Source organism: Amblyraja radiata, chromosome 9 (genome assembly GCF_010909765.2).
Source record: "Amblyraja radiata isolate CabotCenter1 chromosome 9, sAmbRad1.1.pri, whole genome shotgun sequence".
NCBI lineage: Eukaryota > Metazoa > Chordata > Chondrichthyes > Rajiformes > Rajidae > Amblyraja > Amblyraja radiata.
In genome coordinates, this window is record NC_045964.1 from 54,894,904 (window position 1) to 54,911,754 (window position 16,851).

Here is a 16,851-nt window from a genome sequence, read left to right on the forward strand (position 1 = left end):
GGGGTCGCTATTTACTTACAGGCAGTCGAAGGCAATCTCCTTCGCTGACCGGCCATTTTGATTGGCTCATTGGAGTTTCACGACCTAGAAGACCCACCGGTAGGTAAAATGCCCGCTAACTTTATTAAACTTCTTAAAACTGTCTCCACTCCTTCTCCCCCCCCTTCTCTCCACTTCTCTCTCTCTCTCCTCCCGCGCTCTCTAAAGGACTTACTGTGCTCTGTGGCAGCCGTTTACCTTCCTCTTCATCGCACAGACAGCGCTCCTCTGCTCTCCATGGCCCCCACCTTCGCGATGCGTGTGTGTGTGTGTGTGTGTGTGTGGTCGGTAGCAAAGATCCTATAGGATCTTTGGTCGGTAGAAACAGCTCACGCTTCAGTCGATCCAGCTCGAGGCTTTCCAGGCGAGTGACCAAAACCTCCAGCGACCTCGTGGAAACCTTGGGTCGCGGGCAAGGTCACCAGAGGTTTCCGTTCAGGTTTCCTAAGTGGGACAGGGGCATTAGATATACAGCATGGCAACAGGCCCTTCGGCCCACTAAGTCCACACTGATCGGCCGTCCCTGCACACTGACACTATCCTACACACATAGAAACATAGAAATTAGGTGCAGGAGTAGGCCATTCGGCCCTTCGAGCCTGCACCGCCATTCAATATGATCATGGCTGATCATCCAACTCAGTATCCCGTACCTGCCTTCTCTCCATACCCTCTGATCCCCTTAGCCACAAGGGTCACATCTAACTCCCTCTTAAATATAGCCAATGAACTGGCCTCGACTACCCTCTGTGGCAGAGAGTTCCAGAGATTCACCACTCTCTGTGTGAAAAAAGTTCTTCTCATCTCGGTTTTAAAGGATTTCCCCCTTATCCTTAAGCTGTGACCCTTTGTCCTGGACTTCCCCAACATCGGGAGCAATCTTCCTGCATCTAGCCTGTCCAACCCCTTAAGAATTTTGTAAGTTTCTATAAGATCCCCTCAATCTCCTAAATTCTAGAGAGTATAAACCAAGTCTATCCAGTCTTTCTTCATAAGACAGTCCTGACATCCCAGGAATCAGTCTGGTGAACCTTCTCTGCACTCCCTCTATAGCAATAATGTCCTTCCTCAGATTTGGAGACCAAAACTGTACGCAATACTCCAGGTGTGGTCTCACCAAGACCCTGTACAACTGCAGTAGAACCTCCCTGCTGCTATACTCAAATCCTTTTGCTATGAAAGCTAACATACCATTCGCTTTCTTCACTGCCTGCTGCACCTGCATGCCCACTTTCAATGACTGGTGTACCATGACACCCAGGTCTCGCTGCATCTCCCCTTTTCCTAGTCGGCCACCATTTAGATAATAGTCTGCTTTCCTGTTTTTGCCACCAAAATGGATAACCTCACATTTATCCACATTATACTGCATCTGCCAAACATTTGCCCACTCACCCAGCCTATCGGGTTTATGTCGGGGAAGGGGACCATTCAGCCCAGCAGGTGTGTGCCAGTCACAATAGGGACAATTTACATTTATAAGCAAGTTAATTAACCTACACACCTGTACATCTTTGGGATGTGGGTGGAAACCGGAGCACCCGGAGAAAACCCACACAGGTCCCAGGGAAAACGTACAAACTCTGTAGTGACAGCACCCGTAATCAGGATCGAACCCTGGTCTCCAGTGCTGTGAGGCAGCAACACTGCTACTGTGCCACTTAAAAGTGGTTTAAAGTGAGGCACTGTCTTGGCTGATGATGCAGGTGTGTCTACCTGAGCTGAGGGGGGGGGCTGATGATGCAGGTGTGTCTACCTGAGCTGAGGGCTGATGATGCAGGTGTGTCTACCTGAGCTGAGGGGGGGGGCTGATGATGCAGGTGTGTCAACCTGAGCTGGGGGGGAGGGAGGGTGATGATGCAGATGTGTCTACCTGAGCTGAGGGGGAGAGGGGATGATGCAGGTGTGTCTACCTGAGCTGGGGGCTGATGCCTCTGTGTCGGTGTCCACAGCTTGTCCCAGCCCGCGCTGGGATCACACCCTGTGCCTCAGTGACCCTGACACGGCCATTCTCATTGGAGGAGAAGGAGCAGGGAGCGGCTACAGTAAGGATGGGCTGTGGAGGCTGGAGATTGGTGAGTGCCATCACCCTGCTGACGAGTGTCGGGTTTATGTCGGGGAAGGGGACCATTCAGCCCAGCAGGTGTGTGCCAGTCCAAAATGGAGCAGGTTGTTTCCACCTCCTGATCGGTCACTCTGGGTCGCTGCTCTTCAAGGCCTCATCCAGGTGCAGTGTAAGCGCAGGCACGATTTCTAGCTTTGCTTCTCTCTCAGGCAATGAGTTCCAGACCCTAACCTTTTCTTGAGTCAGGAGTAACAAGTTCATACAGCATGGAAACAGGTGCTCCAATCCAACTCATCCGCGCCAACCAAGATGCTCAACTAAGCCAATCCCATTTGCCTGCGTTTGCCCCATATCCCTCTAAACCTTTCCTATCCATGTACCTGTGCAAATGTCTTTTAAATACTGTTATAGTCCCTGCCTCAACTACTCCCTCTGGCAGCTCGTTCCATACACCCACCACCCTCTGTGTGAAAGGTTACCCCTCTGATTGCTTTTAAATCTTTCCCCTCTCACCTTAAATATACAGTATATGTCCTATGGTTCTTGGTTCCCCTACTCTGGGTAAAAGACTGTGCTTTCACCCTGTCTATTCCCTTTGTGATTTTATACACCTCCATAAGATCATCCCTCGGCCTTCTGCACTTCCTAGAATGAACAGAAGAACAGTTTTTACACTTGTGAAACCGTTCCTCAGTCTCCTTTGTTCCCAAGAACCTCATGGCAGTCTGAGTAGCTGGCAGGGCCTGGGTACAGCAGGCAGTGAGTGGGCTGAATGGTCCCTCAGGTGGTGCTGATGCACGGGTGTCTGGGTGAGGTTATCCATGATGCGGACACACTGGGGAGAGTTGTATCCACTGCTTGCCTGACCACCTGGGTGCTGGCCTCACACAACCCTGACAAAATAAACCACGGCACCCCTCCCTCTGAACACCATTGATAAAACCATTTAACACTGGCATTGGAGGACTGCATGGTGCTGGAGGAATGTACGGTGGCAGGAAGATGTGAGATGATGGAGAAGCTGCACCACGAGTTGATGCGGACTAGTGCTTCATTTCCCACTCCTCCCTCACTACAAAACCAGCTCGATGTTTTCATGGGTTTAATCAGCATGAATCACCTCTGCCTTCTGGTCTTCTCTGCAGACGATGGTGACATTTTCTGGTTTCCCTTGGAGACGACTTCCACGCTGAACATCCCCATCCCACAATGTGTTCGCGGTCACTCTGCCACCTATGACCCCGACGCCAAAATAATCTACATATTTGGGGGAAAGAAAGATGGAGAATGTTTCAATAACGTCTACATCCTGGACACCTTGACCTGGAAGTGGTCCGTGGTGATTGTAAGTAGGGACTGTCGTTGACTCTGGATCACGGGAACGGGAGGCTGTTGATCCCTGGAGCCTGTTGCCCCAGGAAGATGAGGGCACAGCCCCTCTGCTGCATTCCTGTTCAGTGAGGCTTTGTTGCTCTGTATCCTAGCTCCGTCTGCCTGCTTCTGTTACCATCAATCCCTAAAACCAAGAGAAATCCATTGGCAAGATGGCGCCAGAGTGTTCATAAGTCATCGGAGCAGAAGTAGGTCATTCGGCCCATCGAGTCAATTAACTCTTTACGTGCTGGTCCCTGAAGAGGATCTGCTATCAGCTGATACAATCACTCCATTTTAAATCCCTCTTCCACCAGTAAATCTATCAGTATTTCAAACTGTCCCATTTTGTGCACTCTGGTGTTTTTCACTCTGCTCGAAGTGTACGGCTTGGTTGTAATCATGTGTAGTTTGATTTGATTGGATTGGAGAGCAAGTAAAAAATCTTCTCACTGAATCTCGGTACACACGGCAATAATAAGCCAATGGCAATATTGGGGAAAAAAACCCACGGGTGCCAAATATCTAGAATAAAAACAAGTTACCGGCGATACTCCAAGGCCAGGCTGTGTCTGTGGAGGGGGTAGAGCAGGGTGGGACGGAGCATTGTTTGCTGTTCGTTTATTAACCAATGGCCCTTTGACTGAGCCCTGTTTACTGGTTGTAACCATGGCTGAGGGGTTGGGGTCTGTGGGAGATGGAGCGGAGCGAGGATTGTTTGGGGTGAGAGTGGTGAGGAGCAGGGAGCAGTGTGTGGGCAGGAGGGTCATGCTGAATACACTATGATCTGAACAGCGCAGTTATCCCTGGTTCAGCAGCCACGGGAGATCAGGAATTAAACCAAACATGTTGCAGACATTCAGGCGAAGAGAGAGAAGCGGAGGCTGGTTTCTGTTGGCAAATTCCTCTCGCCATCCGTGGTTTGTGTCATGGTTAGACCTGAGTAGTAAAGGGCCTGTCCCACTTGGCGATTTCTTCAGCCACTGCCGGCGTCATATGAGTGTCGCCAAAAGATTTTGAACATTTCAAAATCCAGCGGCGACAAAAAAATGTTGCTACACTTGAAAAATCACCGCGGGTCAATACGTCATCACGCCGCGAATTTTTCGGTGACCTGATACGTCAGTCAATGAGGCCGGCAGTTGCCGAAAAAATCACCTAGTGGGACAGGCCCTTTAGTCACACAGCATGGAAACAGGCCCTTTGGCCCAACTCGTCCATGCTGAGCAAGTTGCCTATCAGAACTAGTCCCATTTGCCTGTATTTGGCCCATATTACTCTAAATCTTTCCTATCTATATCTCCAGATGTCTTCTGAATGTAATTATAGTCCCTGCCTCAATGACCTCCTCTGGCAACTTGTTCCATACACTGTGTGGAAAAATTCACCCCTCGGGTTCCAGTTAAATCTTTCCTCTTTCACTTTAAACCTTCCTCTGGTTTTAGACTCTCCTATCCTGGACAAAAGACTATAATTATTTACCTTATCTATGTCTTTCATGACTTTATAAACCTCCATAAGGTTACCCCTCAGCCTCCTACGATCCAATGTAAATCTTCCCCGCTCTGTGTGATGGAGGCCAGTGAGCCACACACCATCTTCCCTGCTATGTCCGGTGCTGCTGGGTTTGGGCCACTCTGTGCCGCTAGGAGCTGGGGCATTTAGCTGTAGCTGAGGTATGGGGTGGGGCGGTTAATGGCCTGCCTCTGCCTTCCTCCCACAGGGGAAGGGCAAGGTTCCCTCGCTGTCCTACCACAGTGCGGCCGTCTTCCAGCGGGAGCTATTTATATTTGGCGGCTGCCTCTTCACGCCCCACCAGGGCGGGCAGATCTACAGCAACTCCCTCTACATCTTCAACCGCGAGCACGAGATCTGGTACCAGCCCATCGTGATGGGCGACAGGCCACTGCCTCGCTGCGGGTAAGTAGCTTGCCGCAGCGGTCGAGGATGGCCAGCGGGGGGGGGGGCAGCCCGGAGCTGCTCACTCCAGCCGGGCGTGTGGTGACACAAGAGGAGGCCACTCAGCCCTGAGCTGCCGGCCTGAAAACTGTACGGCACAGGCCCTTCAGCCTACAATGTCCATGCTGAACGTGATGCCAAGTTAAACTAGTCTCCATTTCCTGCGTATCCATGTGCCTTCCTCCTGAACGTCACCACACTCCTCATGCCTGCCTTCACCACCAACCCTGGCAGTGCATTCCAGGTACCCACCACCCTCCATGTATAAAACAAATGCTGTTTGTATCTCAAAGTCATAGAGTCATGCCACACGGAAGCACGTACTTCAGCGCAACTCGTCCATTTCAACCAAGTTGACCTTAATGACCCAATCCCCCTCATTATTTTACACACCTTATAAGATCACCCCTCGGTTTCCTGCGCTCCAAGGAATAAAGACCTAGCCAGCCCAACCTCTCCCTATAGCTCAGGCCCTCAAGTCCTGGAAACATCCTCGTAAATCTTTGCACTCTTCCCAGCTTAATAACATCATTCATACAGCAAGGTAAGCAACACTGAATACAATACTCCGTGTGGCCTCACAACTGACTTGTACAACAAAGCAACCCAGCATCTATACTTGATACCCTGACCAATGAAAGCCTCTTACACTATTATCTACCTGTGATGCCACCTCAAGGAATTAATCACCTGCACTCCCACATCTGTCTGCTCCACAAACTTTACAAATGAAACAACCTCCTTTAGACGTCCCCCCCCCCCCCCCCCTTGCCCTCTAGTCTTTGACATTTCCAGCGTGGGGAAAAGGTTGTGATTGTCAACTCTATCTGTGCCTGCTGGGTTACTAATTACTGGAGTGCAGAGGGAATGGGGTCAGCGATGCTCTGGGATGTGAGTCTGTTGCCCAGTGAACACGGCTGGCCCCTGCTCTGGTGGGAAGCTGACCTGTTCCATTTGTCCAGTCAGAGTGTGGGGAGAGGCAGCAGGGGGGTTGTCCATGCCTCACTGAAGTGTGCCCCCGTTTCCCACGCCCCCTCTCCCTCTTTCCCCAGACACTCTGCCACTCTCCTGAATGACAAGCTGATCCTGTTCGGAGGCAGTCGGAGCCGTGTGTTCCTCAACGATCTTCACATCCTGGATCTGGGTGAGTAGAAGCCATTGGGAATGTGGGAGTTGGCGAGATCTGCTTCCTGCGGCAACTCCACCCCACTGCGCACATCTCCCACTGTCCTAATCACCCTGACCCCTGGCAGTCACGGTGGCACAGCGGTAGAGTTGCTGCCTTACAGCAAAATGCAGCGCCAGTTTACAGGTTCGATCCCGACTATGGGTGCTGTCTGCACGGAGTTTGTACGTTCTCCCCGTGACCTGCGTGGGTTTTCTCCGGGATCTTCGGTTTCCTCCCACACTCCAAAGACGTGCAGGTTAATTGGCTTGATAACAAAATGTAATAAAAAATAAAATTTGTCCAGTGCTGAGTGATGCTGTACCTAGATGCTCTTCAGCGTACTACATCCAGATCTAGACCCTTCTCCCTCCGTAGGGTAATCTCCCATCCCCGAATCCTCCAATTTATTTTAATCTCATGTCCTCTGGTTCTTGATTGCCCTACCCTGGGTGAAAGACCGTGCATTCATTATTAGGGATTGAAATACTGGATGAGTGTAGGCTGGTGTCACCTGTCTGCTGTCTCTAACCCAAACCCATGTCTATTTCTCCTAGGTTTCATGGAGTACGTTCATGTACAGATACCAGGACCTCCAGCACCACGATGGTAGGTCCTGTCTTGGGTAAACACGGAGTTGTGGAAACTGGCAAGCAGTGAGGAGACGGTGTACCTGAGGAAGTGTGTGACCTCATGTCGAAGCAACGGCTAGTTAGTTATCAGGGATCAGGGTCGACTCATCATAAGGGATGTGACGTGACATATAATATTGAGAAGGCACTGGGAGTGTGTGATGGGATGGTGTAGAAGGAGCGTCACTCTGTGTCTGACCCCTGGAGTGTGTGATAGGACAATGTAGAGAGGGAGCTTCACTCTGTGTCTGACCCCTGGAGTGTGATGGGACGGTGTAGAGGGAACTACATTAGGTGCTATATAAATGCAGATGTTTTTGTTTCAGTCGCCACGCTGCTTTGCCTGTGGGTGATAATAAAGTCCTGATAAGTGGAGGATACAACCTGGCCGGCGCCCTGCACGATGTGTTAATCTTCAACGCTGGTAAGACAACATCTCATCTGCCTGGCTATCCTGATAATAGACAATAGGTGCAGGAGTAGGCCATTTGGTCCTTCGAGCAAGCACCGCCATTCAATGTGATCATGCCTGATCATCCCCAATCAGTACCCCGTTCCTGCCTTCTCCACATATCTCCTGACTCTGCTACCTTTAAGAGCCCTATCTAGCTCTCTCTTGAAAGTATCCAGAGAACCGGCCTCCACCGCCCTCTGAGGCAGAGAATTCCACAGACTCACAACTCTCTGTGTGAAGAAGTGTTTCCTCGTCTCTGTTCTAAATGGCTTACCCCTTATTCTTAAAGTGTGGCCCCTGGTTCTGGACTCCCCCAACAATGGGAACATGTTTCCTGCCTCTAGCGTGTCCAAACCTTTAATAATCTTACATGTTTCAATAAGATTCCCTCTCATCCTTCTAAACTCCAGAGTATACAAGCCCATCCGTTCCATTCTCTCAGCATGTGACAGTCCCGCCATCCCGGGAATTAACCTTGAAAACCTACGCTGCACTCCCTCAATAGCAATAATATCCTTCAAATTAGGGGACCAAAACGATACTCCAGGTGTGGTCTCACTAGGGCCCTGTACAATTGCAGAAGGACCTCTTTGCTCCTATACTCAACTCCTCGTGTTATGAAGGCCAACATGCCATTTAGTTGCTTCACTGCCTGCTGTACCTGCATGCTTACTTTCATTGACTGATGAACAAGGACCCCAGATCATGTTGTACTTCCCATTTTTCCCCAACTTTACACCATTTAGATAATAATCTGCCTTCCTGTTTTTGCTACCAAAGTGGATAACCTCACATTTATCCACATTAAACTGCATCTGACAAGCATCTGCCCACTCCCCCAACCTGTTCAAGTTACCCTGCATTCTCTTAGCATCCTCCTCACTGTTCACACTGCTGCCCAGCTTTGTGTCATCTGCAAATTTGCTAATGTTACTTTGAATCCCTTCATCTAACACTGGGAGAGGCCAGGTCCATCTGTGCCCCATTAGAGGAGCATTAATCTCCTCTTGTCTGTTGGCATGGCAGATCATGCTCAACATGCAACGTACACAGAACGGTACAGTACAGGAGCTTCGGTCCACAGTGTCCATGTCGAACATGATGCAAAGTTAAACTGATCTCCTCTGTCCGCACATGATCCATATCCTTCCAACTCCTGCATATCCGATCTAAGAGAGTCTCAAAATGCCACTATTGGGCTGAGTTCACCTCTCTGCAGCCTCTTGCATCCCTGTGCGTTGGAATTGTCAGACCAGGCCATGATGCAGACAGTCAGGACACTTTGCAGTACATCCGTAGTAGTTTGTTGGAGTATGCAGTGGCATTCCAAATCTCTTTTAACTTGTCAGGAAGTAAAGGGGCTAGTGTGTCCCTCTACCTGGTGTGTCCCTCTACCTGGTGTGTGCCCTCTACCCAATCACATCCATGTGCTGCGTCTAGAGCAGGTCTGACAAGATGTTAACCCAGGAATGTGAAGCTGCTGACCCAGGAATGTGAAGCTGCTGAAGGGCCTGTCCCACTGCGGCGACCTAATTCGTGACTTTAGAAGAGTTTGCCCTCGACTCATACTCGCAGCATGGTCGACACGAGGTCCTAGGAGGTCTTTGTAACTCCTTCATGATTAAGAGTAGTCCCCGCGTATTAGAGGCCTCAGCTAGGTTGCGGCATTTTTTTTAACATGCTGAAAAATACCCACGAGTAAAAAAGGTCACCATGGAAAAAATCTATATTTTTTTACTCGTGGGTTTAGTCGAGGTAGGTTGTAGTAGGTCATAATGTTATTTGTAGGTAGTCAAAGTCAATCAAAGTTAATCGAAGGTAGTCGAAGGTAAAGCTCGTTGAGAAACAAAAGGTAAGTAAACCGACCGGTGATGTTAAATGCCCGCTAAACTTTATTAAACGTTGTCTGGTTTCTTAAAAGTGTCTAACCCTCTTCTCTCCCCTTCTCTCCTCCTCTCGCCCCCCTTCTCTGCGCTCTCTAAAGGACTTACCGTACTGTGCCAGCCGTCTTTTACCTTCCTGTTCATCGTGGGTGTGAATTTCAGACAGCGCTCCCCCGTTTTCCCTGACCCCGCCTTTGCGATGTGTGTGTGTGTGTGTGCAGACGGTCGATCCGGCTCGCGGTTTCATCGCTGACGGTCGATCCAGCTCGAGGTTTTTCAGGCGAGTGCCCTCGAGCTTGAAGGTCGAAGACAGTCGCTGAAAAGTCACGTTAGTGGGACAGGCCCTTGACTCTCTCCACCACCAACCTACAAATGAAAACTGGCCCCTGCTCACCTGACTTCCCCTTTCTGGCCAACGATTAGTTTGCTGAAGGTACACAAAAATGCTGGAGAAACTCAGCGGGTGCAGCAGCATCTATGGAGCAAAGGAAATAGGTGACGTTTCGGGCCGAAACCCTTCTTCAGACTGATAGGGGGTGGGTGGGGGGAGAATGAAGGAAAAAGGGGAGGAAGAGGAGCCCGAGGGCGGGGGGATGGGAGGAGACAGCTCGAGGGTTAAGGAAGGGGAGGAGACAGCAAGGGCTAGCAAAATTGGGAGAATTCAATGTTCATGCCCGCCGGCCGCAGACTAACCAGGCGGAATATGAGGTGCTGTTCCTCCAATTTCCGGTGTTGCTCACTCTGGCAATGGAGGAGACCCAGGACAGAGAGGTCGGATTGGGAATGGTTTAGTAGAAGATTAGTTTGCTGATCTTGTTGTTGTTGATTGTTGTGTTTTTTCTGACTGCCCACAAACTTGACTTCTGTTCATCTATAGACACAGGATCAGCTGTGCAGGTAGACCATGACCAATGGCCAGGGGTAGACTTGTGAGTAGTAAGGCCACCATTATTAACACATTATAACAAGCAGCCTGGGATGGAGCAGAGGCATCATCTGATGAATGCAGACTTCCAAGAGTCCAGAGTCAAGTGTGTTTAGTTGTCAATTGTACCAAATAGAGAGCATTGAAATTTTTATTTGTAGCAGCACAACAGGTCCAGTACACATAGATTCAACAATACACTAAAGAACGTTCAATAAATAAATAAATGATATTAGTGCAAACAGAAGCACCAAGTCCCTAGAGCAACCAAGATAGTTCATAGTTTAGTTAGTGTTAGTAGTGTTTAAGAGCCTGATGGTTGGGAAGAAGCTGCTCCTCAACCCGGAGGTCACGGTTTTCAGACTTAACGCTTCTTCTTCATGAAGCATGAAATGAGAGTGTGGCCAGGGAGGTGCGGGTCCGTGATGATGCCGGCTGCCTTTCTGAGGCAGCGCCTCCTGTAGATCCCTTTGATGGTGGGGAGGTCAGTACCTGTGGTGAGGATGGACTCGGCCGTGTCCACCACTCTCTGTAACCTCCCACTTGATCCAGGATGCGGATGGACGTTTATGTTTGCAAAATTGACAGATATGTGATAATAAGGCAGTAACTATTAATGCTGGGCATCTATTCATACTGAGGGCATGGAAGAGTATGGCACAGGAACAAGTCAAGTCAACTTTATTTGCCACATACACATACAAGATGTGCAGTGAAATGAACGTGGCAATGCCTGCGGATTGTCAAAACAACAGAACAGAACCAGTATTTACATTTTAGAAAAATAAGACACAACAGTAAATTAGTCCTTGGTGAGATCAGAGTTTACAGTCCTGATGGCCTGTGGGAAGAAATTCCGTCTCATCCTCTCTGTTTTCGCAGCCTGACAGCGGAGGCACTTGCTTGACCGTAGCAGCTGGAACAGTCCGTTGCTGGGGTCTTTCATGAATTTGCTGGCTCTGGATCTGCACCTCCTGGTGTATGGCTCCTGCAGGGGGGTGAGTGTAGTTCCCATAGTGCGTTCGGCCGAACGCATTACTCTCTGCAGAGCCTTCCTGTCCTGGGCAGAGCAGTTCCCAAACCAGATCGACAAGATGCTTTCTACAGCCACAGAATAGAAGTACTGAAGGATCCTCAGAGGCCCTTAGGCCCATAATGTCTGTGCTTAACATACCAAGTTACCAAGAACGTCAAGCCTAGCACTAACTCTTTCCTCTCTGTGCTCTCTCCACCCCAGACACCTACAGCTGGAGCAGTCTGTACCACCACACTCTCTGCTCTGTACCAAGAGCAGGTCACAGCCTGGTGTATCTGAGCTCGAGCCAGAGCAGCACAGGGACCTGCCTCAAACTCCTGGTCTTTGGGGGATCAAACAGCACGGGGCAATTCTACAATGACACTCTTCATGTCACTCTGGAGCTGAGTGAGGAATGTCCAGAAAATGCCCATCCATGAGTTTGCTGTGCGTGAGACGGGAACATTGTGTCTGTCAGCTGGCTGGTGGCCTGACCAGTGAATCATTAAATGTACTCCTGGGATCTTGTCTCCTTGTGTTAGTGACTGGAGTTGCAGATCCAAGCAACTAATAGGGACTGCGGGGATCCACTGGGCTCGAGTGCGGGAGTTGATCTCTTTGTGCTTTGTGAAATGAGCTTATGGGTTGTTGTAGTCATTTGAAGCAAGTGTAAAGCTGTGAGTAGCATGTTCTATATCCTGTCTGTAATCCTGCAGACCACAGCTCATGGTGAGGGCTTCCACTGCCACGATGTCTGGCACTGAGTTCCAGACTCCTCCTATAGCGTCTCCTCTAATCCTGTACAAATTACTTCAAACAATTTAATTTTCCTTCCCACTCCCACACAGACCTTTCTGTCTTAGGTCTCCTCCATTGTCAGAGTGAAGCTAAACGCAAATTGGAGGATCTCATATTTCGCTTGGGTAGCTTACAGTCCAGTGGTATGAATATTGATTTCCCTCACTTCAGGTAGCCCCGGCATTCCCTCTCTCTCTCTATCCCTCCCCCACCCAAGTCGCACCAGCTTCTCATTTTCACCCAACAAGCAGCTAACAATGGCCTGTTTCCTTTATCATTGTCACTTTTTTACATATCTTTCATTCATTGTTCTTTATCTCTCTATATCTCTTGCTTCCCTTATCCCTAACCAGTCTGAAGAAGGGTCTCGACCTGAAACGTCACCCATTCCTTCTCTCCAGAGATACTGCTTGTCCTGTTGAGTTACTCCAGCATTTTGTGTCTAACTTCGGTTTAAACCAGCATCTGCAGTTCCTTCTTACACACTTCAAATCTTTTGTTCATCCAACCCTGCTTTTTGACCCTCTGTGGCAAGGTAAACAACTTGGCACCTAAGGCAAGCACATAGCTGGGTAGGTAGCCTGGAACAAATAGGGATGTCGGAAGCCACTGCCATTTTTCTTAGATCAATGCTACTTTTTCTCATTTTGATGAACCTTAATTACTCATTCTCTGCTGACCCAATATTTCCTCATTGCCAGTTTAATAATCTGGCACTGACCTTCTGAATCTTCTCTGGACCCTCACCTGTGCAATCACATAATTTACTGCAAGTTTTCTTTCTGAATTGGTACCACAGCAAGCTCACGTTGTCATTAGGAGATGTTGGGCAGGAGGCTGCAGGATTTGGGCTCGATGGGGGTGAATCAATGACATTGATGTTTCCACAGAGTGTGGTGTGTAATATGGAGAGAACCTGCAGTGGCTGGTGTTCCCATGTACCTGCTGCCCTTCTCCTTGCTGGTGAAGGCTGTGTCCAGGAGTTGCTGACCGAAGAGCCCATGTGCTTAACTGCAGAACATGTTGTAAATGAGCCCTGCAGCATTGGTTATTGTGAGGGGCAGTACCGAGCGACAGATGTATCATTCTGATGGATGGAGCACTTGAGGGATATTATTTGCAGATGCCTTTTGCCCACTCATTTCCTCGCGTCAGTAGGTTACGAAGAGTTACCTGAACGTAACCACCAGCATCTGTATGAAAGGAATATTACAGAGCCAGGGTGCTTCTGCATCGTCTGGTGAGTGTTGCATCAACTACCATCCTTAGAAAAACATAGAACGATACAAGATGCATTGATTTGTCACATGTACCAATTGGTACAGTGAAATGTGTGGTCACCATACAGCCATACGAATAAAAAAAAAGCACAGAACACGATAGTCTTTAACATAGACATCCCCACACAGCGGAATCAAAGTTTCCCACTGTGAGGGAAGGCTCCAAAATTCAATCATCCTCCTCTGTTGTTCACCCGTGGTCGGGGGGCTCCCGAACCCCTCGCTGTCGCCGCTACGGGCGGCCCGATGTTCAGGCCCTCTCGCCGGGATGATGGAAGTCCAACGTCGGAATCATTACCGAAGTCTAACATCGGTGGTGGGTAAAATGTTAGAGACAATTATTAAAGAAACACTAACGGGGCACTTGGATAAACATGACTTCATCGGACAGAACCAGCATGGTTTTGTGAAGGGGAAATCCTGTTTAACGAATCTGCTCGAATTCTTTGAGGAAGTAACAACCCGGGTGGATAAAGGGGAACCGGTGGATGTGGTATACTTGGACTTCCAAAAGGCTTTTGACAAGGTGCCACATAAGAGACTATTGCTAAAAATAAAAAATTATGGGATTGGGGGTAATATATTAGCATGGGTAGAGGATTGGCTGACAAATAGGAAGCAGAGAGTGGGGATAAATGGTTCATACTCGGGATGGCAACCGGTAACTAGCGGGGTTCCGCAAGGGTCGGTGCTGGGACCCCAGTTGTTCACAATTTATATAAATGATTTGGAGGAGGGAACCAAGTGTAATATATCAAAATTTGCGGACGATACAAAAATGGGAGGAAAAGTTGGGGATGAGGAGGATAGGAAGAGTCTGCAAATGGATATAGATAAGCTAGGTGAGTGGGCAACAACTTGGCAGATGAAATTTAATACTAATAAATGTGAAGTCATTCACTTTGGGAAAAAAAATGATAGGGCAAGTTATTTTCTAAATGAGGAGGAGCTGCGTTGTAATGCAACGCAAAGGGATCTAGGGGTATTAGTACATGAATCACTAAAAGTCAGTATGCAGGTGCAGCAAGCAATCAGGAAGGCCAATGGAGTTTTGGCCTTTATTGCTAGGGGGATTGAGTATAAAAACACGGAGGTCTTGCTGCAGCTGTACACAGTATTAGTGAGACCACATTTGGAATACTGTGTACAGTTCTGGGGTCCATACTTAAGGAAGGATGTACTAGCCCTGGAGGCAGTGCAGCGAAGGTTTACAAGATTAATTCCTGCAATGAGGGGATTGACATATGAGGAAAGGTTAAGTAAGCTGGAGCTCTACTCTTTGGAGTTTAGGAGAATGAGAGGCGATCTCATTGAAACATATAAGATCGTGAGGGGCCTTGATCGGGTGGATGCACCGAGGATGTTCCCAATGATCGGGGAAACTAGAACTAGGGGACATAGTTGCAGAATAAGGGGGGGCTCTTTTAAAACTGAGATGAGGAAGAACTTCTTCACCAAGAGGGTGGTTAATTTATGGAATTCACTGCCCCAGGGAGCAGTGGAAGCAGAAACGTTAAATATATTTAAGTCTAAAATAGATGGTTTTTTAGCTGCCGAGGGGATAAGGGGCTACGGGGAGAGGGCAGGGATATGGACCTAGGTATGGTTAGTATAGTAAGACCTGAGTGATCTCCTGGACAAGTGTCGATCGCCTGGATTGGGGTCGGAGAGGAATTTCCCGGATTTTTTTTCCCGAATTGGACCTGGGTTTTTATCCGGTTTTTTGCCTCCCCCAGGAGATCACGCGGTTCTTGGGGTGGAGAGGGGTGATAGCGGTATAAAGGGGAGGGTAGTGTCTTGTGTTCTGTGTCTTGTGTCTACTGTTTGTGGGTAAGTGTGTCTGTTTAGTGTTCAGCCATGAGCGAATGGCGGTGCGGGCTCGACGGACCTGGTGGTCTACTCTCGCACCTACTTTCTATGTTTCTATGTTTCTATGTCCGCGGCTCCCGAAGTCCACAGGCGGAGATGGGTGGAGATTCATGCTGACGGCCCTCGGCAAAAGGTCCCTGGACTCTGCGATGTTAAAGTCAGCCCCACACGCGCTGGGAGTTCCACAAACCACCGCTCCGCGATGTTGTAGCAGCTGGCCCAACTCTCCGGAGCTTCAAACAGCGATCCTGGTAGGCTGCGCCGCCGCTGAATCCAGCGCTGCGCCTCCGCTGAAGCTTTGGCCGGTCCCCGGCAGGAAAGGCCGCGCCAATCCAGTTTGTAGATGGGGGAGGCGAGGACGCGACTCAAAGAATAGTCACATCCTCGCCAGGAAACTTACCCTACCCCCTCCCCCACATAGAAAAACTCAAGAAACTTCCAAAACATACTTTTAAAACGGAGTAAAAATTAAAAAAAGATAGAAAAACAGACAGACTGTAGGCAGAGGCTGCCATCAATGCGGCGCCCCTGGTGGCTGCAGGAGTAGGCCATTCGAGCCAGCACTGCCATTCAATGTGATCATGGCTGATCTTCCAAAATCAGTACCCCATTCCCGCTTTCCCCCCATAACCCTTGTTTCCTTTAGCACTAAGAGCTATATTTAACTCTCTTGAAAACATCCAGTGAATTGCCCTCCACTGCCTTCTGTGGCTGAGAATTCCACAGATTCTCTGGGTGAAAAAGTTTTTCCTCATCTCAGTCCTAACTGACCTACCCCTTATTCTTAAACTGCCCCTGGTTCTGAACTCCCCCAACATCGGGAACATTTTTCCTTCATCTAGCCTGTCTTATTCCTTAAGATCGTTATATGTTTCTATAAGATCGCCTCTCATTTCCCCTTCTAAATTCCAGTGAATATAAGCCCAGTTGACCCTTGACATTGCACTGCTCCCTCAGTACTGCCCAGCCAACCCATGAGGGCACCAATAGACTGATGCCAAGTAAGAGACGTATAGAAAGGAGCAGGCATGTTGGAGTGCTTCTCATCGAGCTCTGACAGTAGTGTAAGGCAAGCTGATGAAGTCTACAGGAGTGCTATGTATGTTTCAGCAGCTGCAACATTGGGCAGGAAACAGCTCATCTGCACTGGAGGAGGTCTGGAGCAATGTTATACAGACAACACAAGTAGATTGAGTGGTAAAGGCAGCATAGAGCATGCTTGCCTTCATGGGTCAGGATAATGTGTATAAGAGATGGAAAAGTCATGTTGTTGCTTTAGCCCTTTGGTTAGATTGCATTTGGAATATTGTATGCAGTGCTGGTCGCCCCATTACAGGAAGGATGAGAAAGCTTTGGAGAGGATGCAGAAGAGGCTTTCTGGAATATTGCCTGGAAC

At 48.9% G+C, this 16,851-nt stretch overlaps 1 protein-coding gene across 1 annotated transcript in view; it reads left to right on the plus strand.

Moving 5' to 3' along the window:
* The window catches only part of LOC116977143 (kelch domain-containing protein 2-like), a 28,337-nt gene extending 16,308 nt beyond the window's left edge, over positions 1 to 12,029 (plus strand). Inside the window, exons 7-13 of the mRNA XM_033027498.1 lie at positions 1,992 to 2,114; positions 3,250 to 3,449; positions 5,199 to 5,395; positions 6,487 to 6,578; positions 7,157 to 7,208; positions 7,558 to 7,655; positions 11,731 to 12,029. Coding sequence (XP_032883389.1) covers positions 1,992 to 2,114; positions 3,250 to 3,449; positions 5,199 to 5,395; positions 6,487 to 6,578; positions 7,157 to 7,208; positions 7,558 to 7,655; positions 11,731 to 11,948 — 980 coding nt within the window. The 3' untranslated portion in view covers positions 11,949 to 12,029. The remainder of the gene's footprint in view (positions 1 to 1,991; positions 2,115 to 3,249; positions 3,450 to 5,198; positions 5,396 to 6,486; positions 6,579 to 7,156; positions 7,209 to 7,557; positions 7,656 to 11,730) is intronic.
* The last annotated feature ends 4,822 nt before the right edge of the window (positions 12,030 to 16,851 follow it).